The 15,855-nt window shown below is 42.7% G+C and overlaps 1 protein-coding gene across 1 annotated transcript; it reads left to right on the top strand.

Annotated features, from left to right (window-relative positions):
• The first annotated feature begins 981 nt into the window (after nucleotides 1-981).
• On the top strand, nucleotides 982-13,783 carry LOC142201177 (3-ketoacyl-CoA thiolase B, peroxisomal-like). The gene is made up of 13 exons (XM_075272005.1): nucleotides 982-1,018; nucleotides 1,127-1,308; nucleotides 2,049-2,142; nucleotides 3,998-4,055; nucleotides 4,237-4,316; nucleotides 4,568-4,610; nucleotides 6,437-6,535; nucleotides 9,183-9,263; nucleotides 10,541-10,731; nucleotides 11,252-11,431; nucleotides 12,598-12,653; nucleotides 13,451-13,596; nucleotides 13,678-13,783. The coding sequence occupies exons 1-13, from the start codon at nucleotides 982-984 to the stop codon at nucleotides 13,781-13,783; spliced, it is 1,353 nt and encodes a 450-aa protein (XP_075128106.1).
• Nucleotides 13,784-15,855: the final 2,072 nt, after the last annotated feature.

Here is a 15,855-nt window from a genome sequence, read left to right as displayed (position 1 = left end):
TAAAATCGCTATATTCTGACACCCGTAACTTTTTTAAACTTCCGTGTGCGGGAATGTATAGGGCGTCTTTTTTGTGTACTTTTTAGTTTTACCATTTTGGGGATTTGCTTTTGCTTTGATCACTTTTTATTCAAATTTTTATCAGAGGCAAAACGGTGAAAAAATCGACGATTTGGCACTTTTGACTTTTTTTCCCGCTACAACGTTTACCGTACGGGAAAAATATTTTTATAGCTTTGTAGAGCAGGCATTTTCAGACACAGAGATACCTAATGAGTATATGTATATATGTATCAGTATATACGTATGAGTATATGTATATATGTATCAGTATATACGTATGAGTATATGAGTATATGCAGTGCACTGGCATTCAGTCGCGGCTACCCGGCTTTTGAACCGGAAACTGAGGTAGCCTCCGCCTCAGGTTCCGGTCCAAAACCCCCGTGTGAACATAACCTTATATTGGTTGAGGGAGGTAGACTACCTGACTGGTATAGGGCAAGCGCGAAATAGGAGGTGTTACTCCCTTCCCTCCAATATGCTATTCGGGCGGTATGTAGAGACGCAGTGATGTTGCTATTATTCCAAGTTTATAGTTGTATCTTTTTAAGCATCACAATAAAAGTGAAGGTTTTAATATTTTTGTTATATTTTGTTATTGTGCTCCCCTATTTGGAGGTCACTCCTGTGAAATTACAAGTGGCAGTGATGGCAGCCTGGGGCTCGTCATGTGACTCCAGTCACTTACATTGGGGCGACCTGTAGATGTGTTACAGGAGTCTAACACGATCTAGCTCTAGCCTAAGACGTGTGTATGGGGGGGTTGTATAAACATCGCAGCACAATCATCGCAAGTTGCAGAGCAATGCGCCATTATGTGAGACATTGCTGCTATAAGATGGGAGCTGACCCCAGTACTGACAGGTGAGAGCTATAACGCACACATGACGTACACCTGCCGCATCACTGACAGGCACAATGTTTGTAGAACTTCTTCAGTCAGTGCGCATGCCCAGTAAGCCTGTGGCGGGGAACAGGCTAGATTAGGCTGGTTGTGATGGTGACGGGGCGGGCCGCACAGGTGCGCTATATCTGCAGCACCGGCGCTCTCAGGTACTTGCAGTAGTAGCGCTGACAGGTCCGGTGCGGGGATCACGTAGCACCATGCATAGAGTTGTGCAGGATCATCTCCCGGGCTATCCCATTGAGGTTGTGCCTGATCCCCCTACAGACACATCTCAGGACATCGTCATTGTGCACGGCAGGAGGACTGCGATCTGTAGAGCCCATAGGGGAGGCTTCAAGGTGAATTCCTTCTCCTAAAACTGTATCACCTGGCACAACATGGCAGCCTCTCTGGGTATAGATGTGTGATAACAACCTGAGATTATTGTGCTGTCCAGGCTGTGTGACTTGGGCTAGGGTTACACGGGCACTATGGCTGCGACTTCTGCTGCTCATCCAGAGATTGCCCTGCGACTTCTTCACTGTTAGTCAATGGATGCGGTGACTATTAGTGTGCACTAGCCTTAATGCCACACGGGGCTTCTCAAGATCCTAACTCATTAGCCATGGACATTACTGAGGTGGCCATCTGGTCTGGAATTGATGTGTTTTAGGCTAATGGGTACATGACTTTGGTCACACAATGAAGCTGCACTTGTCTAGGGTTACACAGGGACCAAAGAGCCATGTCTGCGAGTCCTTCACTAATGTGACTGAATGGAGTCACACCTGGACATAGGCCTCACTTCTAGGTACATCCCCCCCCCTTCTCCTCCCGGGTCAGCCTTCCATCTACTGTTCCAGCCTTGGCCGCCCACCTGACTGTAGAGAGCGTACTTAGCATATTGGGTGCAGAAGTTAATAGAGATTGTGTTTTGTTTTTTTTTGTATACTGTGGGCGCTAGAGAAAAAAGTTCCAACTGTGCTGGAATCAATGGAGCGGAGCCTGTTAATAGACGCTAAGAACTGGAGGTGGTGACAGGTCCTCTGTAATATCTATGATGGCCACTAATGACATGATACATATATTTGTAATCTAGGAAACTACACCCGATGAGCTCCTGTGTGCTGTTATGAACGCTGTTCTTGAAGATGTTAATCTGGGGCCTTCGCTATTGGGGGATATTTGTGTAGGTAAGTTCACATGGCAGACTTTCGAAGGCAGAATTTGTCACACACACATACAAAAAATTGTCTTCCATTCATTTCACTGTGAGGTAGATTATATTCCTTTCCCTGCTCTCTGTGACTATGAAGCCTCCCATCAAAGTGACCCTATGTTCACACTGGTGGTGTTCTCTACGTCATTCTGGTCCACCATTTCAGTGGTTACACACGGACACTGGTGCGCCTTGTTGACTAATTAGGTCCACCCGTTGTCCGCTGTTTCAAAACTAAAATCGGCAGAGAGAAGTCCTCTGTGCAGGGTATTTCTTTTCAATGGAAACTCTGCCACTGATGTAAAACCAGCCTTGGGAGTAGGAAAACTCTTCACTGATGGCAGTAATATTTCCATGGAGCGTAGTGCCACAAAATTCACTGTGTAAAGTTACCCTGAGGCACAAGGTTGCAGAAAGATTTTTTTTTTTTTTTTTTTGAGCCAAAGCCAGGAGTGGATAAATCACAAGGGAGAAGTAGAACCTCCTATATAGTTCCCATTCTTCTTGTAGCCATTCTTGGCTTTGGCCTCAAACTGCAACAACCAAAGCTGAATTTCCGTAACATGGGGCCTTAGCCTAAAGGAGTGTTCACTTATGTGGCATTTATGGCATATCCACAGACTATTTCATAAGTGTCCTATATGTGAGTCTGACTTGCCTAAACTAGCTGTGCAAACTTACCTGGCATGATGGTCGTGTGACTGAAAAATCCATGTATAATACCCTTGTCAAATTCAGTAGCCCAGCAGTGAACTTTGTAAGTTGTATTTTACTTGGGCCCGATTCACAAATGTTTGGGCCATTTCGTTCCCATTTCCGCATGAAAAATGTGGAGAGAAAAGTCTTGCAAGCAGCACTTTTCTCTCCACATTTTTCATGTGGAAACCACACGGACCCAATTATAGTCTATGGGGTTTGTGGGTTTCCTTAGATAATCCAAGTGGACTCCCCAAATAGGCCCAGTTCACATCTGCATATGGGTTTCTAACTGTAGGTATATGAAAGTTACATGATGGCAGTACACTTGTAGAACCATGGAGCGCTTGGCTAGGCCTTTGTAGTATTATTAATAGTATTATCCTCAGCCATTAGTTTACTCCATTATAGTCTATGGGGTCTGCGTGCGCGTGCGCGTGTGTGTGTGTGTGTCCCCAAATGCAGATGTGGACGGGGCCTGTGTCAGTGCAACTCCAAAATGGCAGATCTTGTGAAGTGTTCCTGTTATGCTGTGGTTACTACTTACGGGGCTGTGTAGCCACAGATCATTCACAGTGCACACCCTGTCCATTGCCAAAAACATCCGCAATGCAAGAACCTGGTCTGCTGAATCCCATTTTTTACTGCACATTATGTGGAAGGTCAAGTGCAGATGAATAATCAACCCAAGGAAGAGAGAGTGCATCCTGTAGCTATGGGAAGAAGGCATGCCAGTGAAGGTAGTGTGATGCTTTGGGCAATGATCTGCTGGGAAACCTTGGGAATCCTCGTGTTTATGTAGCTGTTACTTTCACATGTACCATCTATTTACACATTGTTATAGATCCTATACATACCTTCATGACAATGGTATTGCTTAGGGGAATGTTCACACTACCGCTGGTGACCGTCAGTAGTGTCCGTTGCTATTGTCCGTTACAAGATTTTAGCAAAGGACACTAACTGAATCTGAATCTAGTGTCCGTGATACAACAAAAATCTGTTTTATGAAAACTTAACATATAAATGGCTTTACCCATACAAACAATCTACAGCGCCTCAGAAGGTCTCCAGTGAATTGCAATGCGATGAAATGAATTCATAAGTGCGGCGCTTTTGTTGTTTTCATGCAGGGAATGTGCAACAACCTGGAGGAGGCGCTATTGTCGCAAGAATGGGCCAGTTTCTCAGGTAATTTTCTTAATTTTGAGATTTAACAAAAAAAATTAAATCACCTTACTGGAGATTTCACCCTCAAAACTAGGTTGAAAGACCCCATGTATCAAACATTTAGGGCATATTTTGTGGCTTCTTGTAAAAGAACAATTTATTGCAGAGTTTACAGTACTAGCCAACTTTTTTTTTATGTTAGTGGGATCCCAGATTCTGTGCCGTTATCTTGTGTGAACAGGCAGTGCGCTTCTGGTCTACAAGCTATCTTCAACATCGCTGGTGAGTTTCTGACCTGTGTCTTCACAAGATTGGATTTTTACCTTGTATTAATCTGCTAAAAGATGTGTGTGACTAACATTGACTGCATCATCAGTAATATATCCCTTTCCTCTCTTTACTATTTTCACTTTTTTTTTTCTCTTTCCAAAATACCCTTGTATGAAATAAAACTTCATGATTTTATATTCTGAATCTCTGATCTTGTAGCTAAGGGTTTGCTGCATACATGACAAATCTATATATTGTTACAGGTGGCATCAAAAATGGCGCATATGATATTGGATTGGCATGCGGGTAAGAGGAATACTTTATATTACCGGTATCTTTATATTACTTTTACTACAATTATGGGTGGATGTGATGGGGTTAACACAAGTTTCTACAGGACTGCAGTGATTTTTGGGGATGTGGGGAGAAGAGGGGGTGTTTGTCATGACTGTTGGGAAAGTGGGAACACCAGTTGTGACTACTAGGAAGTGGGGGGGGGGGGGCTGCTGTAACTACTGGTAATATTTGAGTGCTGTAGTGAGGGGGGCAGAGGTTTTACAACTAGAGGTGATTGAGACCAATGCTTTCACAATTAGGCAGGATAAAGCTCTCCCTACTGAAGGTGTAGGGAAGACATGAAAGCCTGAAGGCGTGCATAAAGCCAGCACCTTTTTAAACAGTCTGCAACCTCCCCCAGCTGCTACCATTGTGTTACAGGGCACATTACAGTGATAAATGACATCACTTAATTAGATTTGGAGAGGGGGGGGGGACTTTGAAGTGGAGCACTGGGGGCGGGCCTGGAATACTTATTGCTAAAGTAGGATGGGTGATCTCATAGCAGTGGGAGGATCAACTCACTGCAGAGGATAATGCTGGTGGGTGATGGTAGGGGTCTGAGTGGCAAGAGCAGTGCTCCAGAGCTGAAGGTCCGCCCCCAGTGCTCCAACTGCCTAGAGGGGGATCACTTTTTGGATTTTATATGCACAATCTTCTAGTTTTCAGGGAACATAAAGCTCTTCTAAAGGCTTTAGCTTACTCCCCTCTTCCCATTAAGGACAAGCGCAGGCTAGGCTGAGCTGGAAAAAAAAATAAAAAAAATAATATATATATTATGAATTACTATTGGCTTAACACTTGATATTTTACTTATGGTCTATAGTTTGAGGTTTAAGTGTAGTTCAAGAAGGTAAGACTAAAAAATAAAACTTAGAGTCCCTCAGAATCAAATAACTAGCAGACAGGAAAGGAACTATCACTTCTCAGTTTTCTTCTACAATTTAATGTAAGGGCACTTTGTTACTGTTATCCATCAGCACACACAGATACGACAGGGTTTCTTTCTTTCATGTGCTTCTCTGAAACTTACAAAACTAATAGTCTTAGCCTTTACCTTTTCACATCCTTGTAGATATGCAGTAATAATACCGCTGTGCTGTGAGGAATGCCCCCTGACAACACTTATATAGCCATAGTAATGACAGAGGCTTAAGGCCTTCCCTTCTGATAGTGGTGCCGCAACTAAGGTACGCTGAATTCAGCTTTATATACCGATAGAATACTCCAGATCTATACGGATGTGAAAGGTCCTTTAAAGGGAACTTGTTTCCAAGTTTGGGGCTCCTAAACCAGCAGCATGCCCTTATATCGCTAGGGTTTAGGCCCTCAACCTGGTGGCCCCAGTCATGTCCATAGCTCCATTCAGTAGTGGTTGTTTGGTTTGTGTTTTATTTTTTTGTGTGTAACAAGGCCTGGACTCGACTCTGGCAACTCCTGGCATGTGCACATTGTATACTACACTTTACTGTATCAACAATGCTCCAAGCTGAGCCATATACTTGGTTATGTCTATCAGTCACATAGTTTGAATGAAGAGCATGTATGACCATTGCTCAGTCCACATGGATTCTCATGATCGGGGGTACAAGAGGTGAATCCCCCAGAAACCAGGCTTTATCATTGATCCTGTGGACAGGGAATAGCTTGTATGACATCCTCTTTAATGTTTTAGGTAAGCTATCCTGTAACTTGGGATACAATTATTTATACAGATGCATGAAGTAATTCCTCCTTTTGCCTTTGTTCTCAGGAGTATGGTTACAGCTTCAGCCAATTTTTATTTCTCGTTTCAGGGTTGAATCCATGAGCTTCGGCAGTGTGGGAAGTCCTGGAGACTATAGTCCTCGTACTCTGGATAACGATAAAGCCAGGGACTGTCTGATCTCCATGGGGTAAATGACCAACTATAGAAGTAGTACTGGAAATACAGATATTCACTATGTCAGTGATTTTCAACCAGTGTGCCGCGGCACACTAGTGTGCCGTGACACATGGTCGGGTGTGCCGCGGGGAAAGTTCCCCAGACGCGTGCCAAGATTGGCACAGGAGACCTATTTTGCTGGCACAGCAGCCAGTCCCCGTGTAAATGTAGACGGAGCGTCCCTTCACTGCTCTGCTAGCTAGAGCTGAGGTGTAGGACACGCCCCCTTCTCTCCCTGCCCACCAATCAGAGGTGAGCCTCTCACTGCACAGGATAAGGGCTCCCTGGACCTGCTGCTACATGTGAGGAGGAGCTCCTGCCGTCTGCAGCCCTGAGGAGGAGAGGAAGCTGAACAAAGTGAAAGTAAAAGAAAACACCAGGTTAGTAACTATTCTTATGAATGTCAGGCATTTGGGGTTATTACTTTAGTTTTAGTAACTCCATGTGCCTCACATTAATAGCAATTAACCCCATCATGTCCCTCATATTAACTCCTGTGTGGCTCACATAAGAGTTAATAACGTGTGACATATGGGGGTACTATATAATGAAGATATTTACTTATCACCTCCATATGTCTCACATATCAGTATCCCTTATGTAAAGCACACAGGGGGTTAATGTGAGGGACATGATGGGGTTCACTGCTATTAATATGAGGCATATTGAGTTGTAACCTGTAATATACATGACCAGACTTTTTATACACAACTGTGGATAAGAGTACAGACCTATACATTTCTAAGGACCCATATATACAGCCATTCTTTTTGTGGCTGTGTATCTGGGCCAAATTGAAGAGCTGTAAATTATAGAGCAGGTCCTATATCTGTCCTATACCTACCCTATATCTGTCCTATATATACCCTATATCTGTCCTATACCTACCCTATATCTGTCCTATACATACCCTATATCTGTCCTATATATACCCTATATCTGTCTGCATTTGTGGCCCTGTCAATTAATTTTTAATGTTTATATCAGTGAAAACCACATGCGTGCCACTTGTATGCAGGAGGCGTAAGGCTGAGGCCCCACGTTGCATAAACGCAGCGTTTTTGTTGCAGATTTTGCGGCAGTTTATTTCAACCATTTAGAATCTATATTAACTATATGTATAATATGTACTGTTTTAGTGTCATTTTTGTGCCATTTTGGTTGGTGTGCCCCGGGATTTTTTAAGTGTAAAAAGTGTGCCGTGGCTCAAAGGTTGAAAATCACTGCACTATGTGATATTCCCTGACAGTCTGTGTTTTGGATTATTCCATCTGAATATGAAAATGAAGGAATTTTGTGAGTAAATCTAAATGGGGTTTCCAATCTTATGATACAATGATACATGACTAGGTTGTGCCATCACTTTAGAAGGGTTTGAACTTCTGGGACCTCTTCCTATCCTGAAAAATAAATGTCTCCAACACTGTTGGCGTGCTGCAATCCCCTTCATTGTTCTTCCCTATTCTGAACTCGGCAACGCAACTCCATTCGAGTGACTGGGGCCAGGTGTAGTCCCTGCAAAGCCATAAGGTCTGGGAGCGCTGCTGTGCAGGGGAAAACTGTAAAGGGACCACAGTGCTAAACTGCAAACCTGTTGAAAACTCCTAACAGTGGTATATGAATACTTTAAAGAGGATCTTTCCTCCCCTCTGACAGGCACAATCCTCTATCAGATGGACAGTCCTGGATTGGGGCACACAGCCAAAGACCACCCACCTAACAGTCTACATATTGAGTGCTGAAACTAACTACACCAATTGGTGTGGGCTAGAGAGAAAAAAACTCCAACTTCACCGGAATCAGTAGCGCATTGTAGTTGAGAGGTGGTAAAAGGTCCTTTTTAAGGGACCTCTGCAATATGTGTTTTAGTACCACTGTGTGCAGCGGTGCTGAAAAACCAGCATTATTGGCTCCCTTAAATCTGTAGGAAGCCCTAAGAGCACAGCCCCACTGCAGCGCCCGCATATGGTAAATTAGATGGCAGAATTGTAATCAGTTATGGTTGTGCATCTGCTAGAGATGAGTGAATTGACGAAGTGGAATTCGATCTGAATTTCAGGAAATATTCAATTCTCAACAAATACGGATTTACTCACTCATCGTGGTAACTAATCGCACAGCTCCGATTGGGGGTCCACCAATGCTACAGCCTCCCACCCCCACCTTGGCTGCGAGATTGTTGGGGGGGAGGGGGTGCTGTTGTAAAAAAAAAAAAAAAAAAACTGAGTTCTGCTTCCCAGGCCTCACTGCTGGAGCCTGTGATTGCGCCCCAGCGATCACATGGACCACTAGCATAATGTAATGGTGACCACTGAGGCCTCGGTCACTGGATAAATATCCAACAGTCACAGGTCCCAGCTGTCTTGAGAATAGAGGTTCCCTTGCCCCAGTTTTGTGGTTGCTGTGAGTGGAGAGGAGGCAACGTATTCCATAAATGACAGGAAAGCGTTTCCTATGCCTTCTTCCATGTCTTCTCTGACAGCAGCTGTAGGATGGGGTTCAGGTTACCCCCATTCTCTAGATGGTGTTTTTGTACAAATCATTAATTACATAGTTAATATTAGGAGGGATCTCAGACATCAGGTTCACATTTCCTGACCATTATTCTTTTGTTCCAGGGCTACTTCAGAAAATGTGGCTAGACGGTTTGGGATCACAAGAGAAAAACAAGACGCGTTTTCTTTGGCATCTCAACAAAAGTAAATCTGGGGATTTCTTAATGATTTATTAAGGGGAATCTGGTCTGTGACGGCTTCTATAACCAGGAAATGATGCACATTGCATAGTAATAATGTGACTGACAGGCAGGAGCAGGGTCACCTACAAGTGATACGAAGCGTCTGCTAGACGAGCGAGATAGTGGTTTTATTCCTCAGTGTGAGTTTATCTGACTCTTCTAGAAGGGCGGTGGAGAACAGTCTCAGTATTACGACACCTCCTAAGCAGTTTCCCACTTTTTCTCCCAAATACATAAATTGTCCTTATTGCCGCCTTGTGAAAGAGGTTTTCATCATTGCAAACAAACAGGAAAAAAAAGGATTTTTTTTTTTCCACTACCCCAGGAACAGTGCCTTTCATTGGCTGTGACTGATATTGCAGCTCTCCCCTGTTTTGCCATTGGACATATTTCACTATATACCATGCTGTTCATATAAACTGTGCTAAGTTTCTGTTATCTGGCTAAAGCCTTTGTCTGTGTGATGACTGGGGGGGTCAGAGGTCTTAACAACCCTCATATTGTAGCTTCATATACAGTTATCATTTTTAATGTACTTCCTATAGAATATTGCTGCTCCCTCCAGCCTCTCGTGTGTTGTGTGTATGTAATATATATATTATATAATTTTTTTATTTTTTTTTTTTTTTTGTAGACTGCAAGCCCCATATAGGGATCACAATGTTTTGTTTTGGTTTTTCGCCCCCCCTACCAGTATGTCTTTGTAGAATGGGAGGAAATCCATGCAAACAAGGGGAGAACATACAAACTCCTTGCAGCGGTGCTAACCACTGAGCCACCATGTTGCCCCTGTTAATTCTTCCTTGGAACAGAGCTACTAGATTGACATACTGAGTACTAAGAGCATATGTTTTTGCCCTGTTTGGATTGAAGGGTGCTCACACATGCATACTGCTGTTCTTCAAAGTCTATGGGACTGATGCCAAGCACTGTACTCTAGCGTCAAGAGTAAATGGAGCAACCAATTGGGGCACATGGTACCCCTGTTTTCATAACTGGTGGACATCCCATCAACTGGCCCCCCCCTGGTGATTCTTGATTTGTTACTTTAGCCTTATAACTTCATGGCATTCAACAATAACAAACAATTCTTTTAATCTATAATTGTAGTTACTGTATATGTATTGGTTTCATAATATTTAACCTGAGTACATGCAAGTATATTTTCTGTTCAGGTCTATGGAATATGTAGGTGCTATAAAAGAGCATATATAGTATATAACAACTTGTATATTTCAGGGCTGCAGAGGCACAATCATCTGACAACTTCAAAGAAGAAATAGTTCCTGTGACCACTAAGTTCAAAGACGCTCAGGGCAACACAACCGAAATTACCGTGACCGAGGATGAGGGGATTAAAGCCAACATATCTTTGGAGAAGCTTGCAAGACTTAGACCAGCATATAGGGAAGATGGAACTACAACTACTGGTGAGTGGGGGCTACCGACATCTATTACAAGCCACCTATTTACTTGTTTGTATGACCGCGAAAAGTCAAAGATGACGTGTAACCACTTTCTATCCGATGCGATAAACTTAGAGGTTGTCCAGTTTATTCTAAGTTACCTTGAAGTTACCAGATAACCTGCCGATTGGTGAGGCACAACTGTTGAGACCCCTGAGATTGCAAGAATGAGATTCCCTTGTGCTCCTAAATGAATGGAGTAATTGGCTGCACATGTTTTGCTACTGCTTAAACATTTATAGGGCTGCCAGAGATGGCTTAGTGTTATACTCTGGTGTCTATGGCGGTCCTATATACAGTGAATGGAGCAGCTCCATTCAGATGGGGGATGGGACTGTGGATCTAAAACAATCGCTCTGAGTGACCTCCTAAGATTGTTTATAAAATGCTTTATGGTGGGGATGACAGGCCCCAAATCTTCCCTCTAAAGGATTCTCATGACACCTGTTTTTAGCCACTAATTTTTGCCTGAATTTCTTTTCAGGAAACACCGGTCAAGCCAGTGATGGAGCTGCTGCAGTTTTACTAGCCAGCTACTCAACTACTATCAAGCTAGGGCTCCCCATAATGGGAGTGTTAAAATCCTTTGCTGTGGTTGGGGTTGCCCCTGATGTTATGGGTGTAGGTCCTGCATATGCTATACCCTTGGCATTAGAGAAAGCGGGTAAGATATTACTAAGTATAAGAGGATCTTGCAGTCACCTTAAACTGCAAAACTGAACAATTTTGGTTGGTGGTCATGGGTAGAATATTTAGGTCACATGACGTAACTGGTGTGAATGGTTAATTGGAATGTACCTTCATGATGAGAGCAGACTGGGGGACAGGAGGGAGGAGAACAGTAGACTGTCTAGTAGGCTGGCAGAGAGGGACAGTTCGAGCTTATGTGCCAACAGACTGCTGGGGTAGCGTAGAATTTTGAGGTCATTTGTTATACTAGTAAATGAGATGTCATAAATTACCTAAACTTAATCAGCTTAGCTCTGTGCCCACATTAGTATCTGATATGTTTAGTCCTCACATTAAGAATTGAGACCTGTCCTTATGTGCACCATGTTCTGTGTAGATAGTGTTAATGATCTCAGACATGCAGTACTGTGAAAAAGTTCTAGGCGTACAGCACACGACCATGTGCAGTCTGCAGCCTGGATGACAGTTTGGTATCCTGTGGTTTTCACTGGCCTGTACATTGAAAGTGAATTGACAGAGCCACAAGTACAGACAGGTGTATGACCAGCTCCATATTTTGAGGCTTTTCAATCTGGCCCAGACACAGCCGCAACCTACAGCAGCGCATATGGGCCCATTGTGTATTAGGCAGTTGTGGGAGAAAAAAGGCTACAAAGGAAGAATACTTTCAGAAATAGTTAGAGTAGTCAGAATAGTTATATAAATAGAGTCTTAATAGTTTTATTTTGTGAATTAACAAAATGAGTTGACTGAGCAAAATTGAAATCTAAATCCCATCAATCTTTGGTGTGACCTTTATTCTTTGGAAGAGGAACCTGGGAAGTGATATAGCGCCCACAGAGCCCTGATCTCATCAGCCAATCTGTCTGGGATTACATGACAAGATAGAAGGATTAGAGCAAGCCTACATCCACAGAAGATCTGGGCTTAGTTCTCCAAGTTGGCAGGAAAAACCTCCCTGCCGAGTTCCTTCAAAAACTGTCTGCAAGTACCGAGAAAGGGTTCATGGAAGGCAAAGGGTGGTCACTCCAAATATTAATGGGATTTAGATTTCTATTTGGTTAATTCATTTTACTTGTTTGTAAATCTTTTCTTCATATTTTGCTTTAGAAGCTAAAATGTAAAATCTTGTGTTTTCAGGCCTCTCCATCCATGACATAGCTGTATATGAAATTAATGAAGCGTTTGCCAGCCAGGTTTGTTTTCTCTCTGATATGTTAAATGTGAATTTATTGTAAGCTGTCTGCCCCATCAGTTGGTGCTGCTGTGCCCTGAAATCCTATTCAGGGCACTGGTTAAAGGTCTGTGCCATATGTAAATGAACTTGCTGCCCATGTGGTAGTGGCAACAGTGCTCTGATACTGAAAGAAATTGCAGCTGTGACTACATGGCTTTTGTAAAGAGAACCATTCAAGTCCTCATGGAGTTGTGGATTTATATTCCACTAGAAAGCTGACTGTGCTGAATTCAGCACACTGTTGGCTTTCCTGTTATGTGCCCTGGGGGAAGAGATCAGTGTAACTACTGTTGGGGGAATGCCCCCGGGGTAGATGCTGCCGGTTTCCAAATCTGGGAAAGATGTGTTATGTTACGAGCTCTGAGAATACAGACCACTCGCATGCTGTATATCAAGTGTTCTGATTTAATGGCGGGAAAAGGTAGTTTAAATACAACATAGAGCTGGTTTGGCTATTCTAATTAGCATAACATGATTGGTTGTAGAGTTAAAAGAGAAGTCTGGCACATGACTATTGGATGAGGCCTAATGTAACCATCTCATTAGTTTCCAAGGGGGATGAGCTTTCAGGAAAGCAAACAGTGCGCTGAATTGAGCGCACTCACAGCTTTCTAGCGTTATATAAATCCACAAGTGCCTGAGGACATGAAGGGTCCTCTTTAAGTATTAGAGCAACAGACTGACTGAGGTATTTAATACAAAGAGAATATTCAAAAGTATATGAAGCGTGTCCCTAAAGTTATGTTTTTTATGCAGGCAGTATATTGTGTGGAGAAACTAGGAATCCCAATGGAGAAAGTTAATCCCAATGGAGGAGCCATAGCACTTGGCCATCCCCTGGGCTGTACGGGAATCCGACAGACAGTCACATTGCTGAATGAGCTAAAGAGAAGGGGTGAACGGTAAGGCTTTTTTTTTTTTTTCAAAAATATGCCCCATTAATCTGTTGCGTCTTTGCTAACTACATGTCCTTTGTCTTGCAGAGGTTATGGCGTTGTATCAATGTGTGCTGGAACTGGGATGGGCGCAGCTGCTGTGTTTGAATACCCTGGAAAATCTGAAGCCTCCTGTAATCCAGGGGTTGTCTGACCAAATTCTAATACAAAGCACTGGTTCAGTTCTGTCATTTTTACATAATTGTGAATGGTGTTCTAGCACTTTCCTGCAGGTAACAAGTCAACATTAATTTGGAGTTTGATTCCTAAAACCTTATAAATGGCCCTTCATATTGGCTATGAACTACCCCCATTACATGCCATGTGTCACTGTCTCACATTATACTATGGGTTATTACAGGAAAGGGCTATCTACTCTGTATTGTCCCGGTACTTTGGATATTTTAACAGGGTCTAATGATCATGTTTTATACTGATCTGGTAATTTCTCTGTCTAGTCACCTCCTACTGTAAAATATTGCTTTTGTTAATATAAAACCATCTGTTACTACTTACAATCGATTACTCTGCAAATGGCAAATAAAAAATACTTGCGGTACATCCCATTTCTATATATCTTTTATTTCTGTGGAATGGCAGCAAGAACTTTTCAGAGGATAGGACCCCTCTTTCCCAGGAGTTGGATTTTCAGCCATAACATTTTATAATAAATCTGTGGCACTACGTGTGACAGTTGCGGCAGATCTCAGATGTGTAAGATTCTTGAGTGATGTGTCTTGTCTCCCCCTAGTGTCTGCACGCAGTTACATGATACATATTCAAATGAATTTATGAACAAGCGCTGCAGAATCACGGCCTGCTACAAAGTGCAATACTGTTACTATTTACCACATCTGAAGTGACATACTGAAACAATTCCAGAAATGGCTAAGGATGACTCAATATACAACTAAGTTTTATTGGAGTACCTAGTACCGTAGCTCTTCATTGTCTGAAGAGCATTCCTTACAGAAACACCCTTACAGTGCTCTGTACGGAGAGCCCCGTTCCTTACCGCCCAGCCGTGACAGAGCAGGAGGAACACCCCCCCCCCCCCCCACCACCCCTCCTGATAGTACTGAGGAGCATATAATTGGGGGGGGGGGGGGGGGGGGATGTCATTGTGGAGCATATAATACTGTGTGGGGGAGGGGAGCTAAAATGGAGCATATAATACTGTGTGGGGAGAGCCTGCTGTGGAGCATATAATACTGTGTGGGGTCCCCTCACTATTTATATGCAGAAGAATGACCGATGGATGCGAAGGAACTGCGCTACTCTCTTGAGATAACCAACACACGTACTTTATTCCGTTTTCTTAAAAACACACGTTAGATTAATTCCCCACTCATTGTTATTTAAATAAGCTGTAAACTCATGAAATGCTGCAGTGGTACCCTCCCAGATAAAAAGCAAATCATCAATATAGCGTTTATAGAATTTAATATTGGTAGTCCAGGGATGGTCTTTCAAAATAAAGGACTCCTCATAACGGCCCATAAAGAGGTTTGCAAATGCTGGGGCAAATTTTGTCCCCATAGCTGTTCCCTTCACTTGAATGTAAGTTGTTTTTTTTGTTTTTTTGTTTTTTTTTTCCTCAAATTTGAACACATTATGGGTGAGAATGAAGTTGATCCCTTCTAGGATGAATTCTTTTTGCTTATCCGACATAGATGGATCAGTGCCGAGATACCATTTGATTGTTTCTAGACCTTTTGTATGTGCGATGTTACTATATAATCCTGTAACATCTAACGTAGCCCAATGAAAGTTCTTTCCCCATGCCATGGGTAAAATTTCTTTCAAGAGACTAACAGAATCTTTTAGATAGGATGGTAGCTTAATATGTTTTTGTAATAAAAGGTCAATATAATGAGAGATTCCTTGTTATAGCATTGACTCCTGAGATAATAGGGCGTCCTGGAGGGTTCATAGGATCTTTGTGGATTTTAGGTAGGTGGTAATATAGGGCTGCTGTTGGGTTTTGGACCAGCAAATACTTTCTCTTTTTTGTTTAAGATGCCCTCTTTAAATGCTCTAAGAATAATTTTTATGTATTCAGAATAATGTTCGGCAGTTGGATCATGGTTGATCTCTCTATAATTAATATCAGAAAGGATTCGGGTGGCTTCAAACATGTAAGACTCTCGATTTTGAATGACTATGCCACCTCCCTTATCAGCCCCTCTGATAACAATCCCTGAGTTTTCTTTCAGCGTTTTCAGG

The sequence above is a fragment of the Leptodactylus fuscus genome, chromosome 4 (genome assembly GCF_031893055.1).
Source record: "Leptodactylus fuscus isolate aLepFus1 chromosome 4, aLepFus1.hap2, whole genome shotgun sequence".
NCBI classification, from domain to species: Eukaryota; Metazoa; Chordata; class Amphibia; order Anura; family Leptodactylidae; genus Leptodactylus; species Leptodactylus fuscus.
The sequence above is the reverse complement of the archived record's forward strand: the minus strand, read 5'-3'. Positions and strand labels throughout refer to the sequence as shown.

What these genes read in the sequence shown, in the direction of transcription:
- LOC142201177 (XM_075272005.1), top strand. Translation starts at nt 982, where the DNA reads ATGTTTGTAGAACTTCTTCAGTCAGTGCGCATGCCCA. An exon ending in CCCATAGGGGAGGCTTCAAG is followed by an intron (nt 1,309 to 2,048) that starts GTGAATTCCTTC and finishes TTTGTAATCTAG; the next exon opens with GAAACTACACCCGATGAGCT. An exon ending in AGAATGGGCCAGTTTCTCAG is followed by an intron (nt 4,056 to 4,236) that starts GTAATTTTCTTA and finishes TTTTTATGTTAG; the next exon opens with TGGGATCCCAGATTCTGTGC.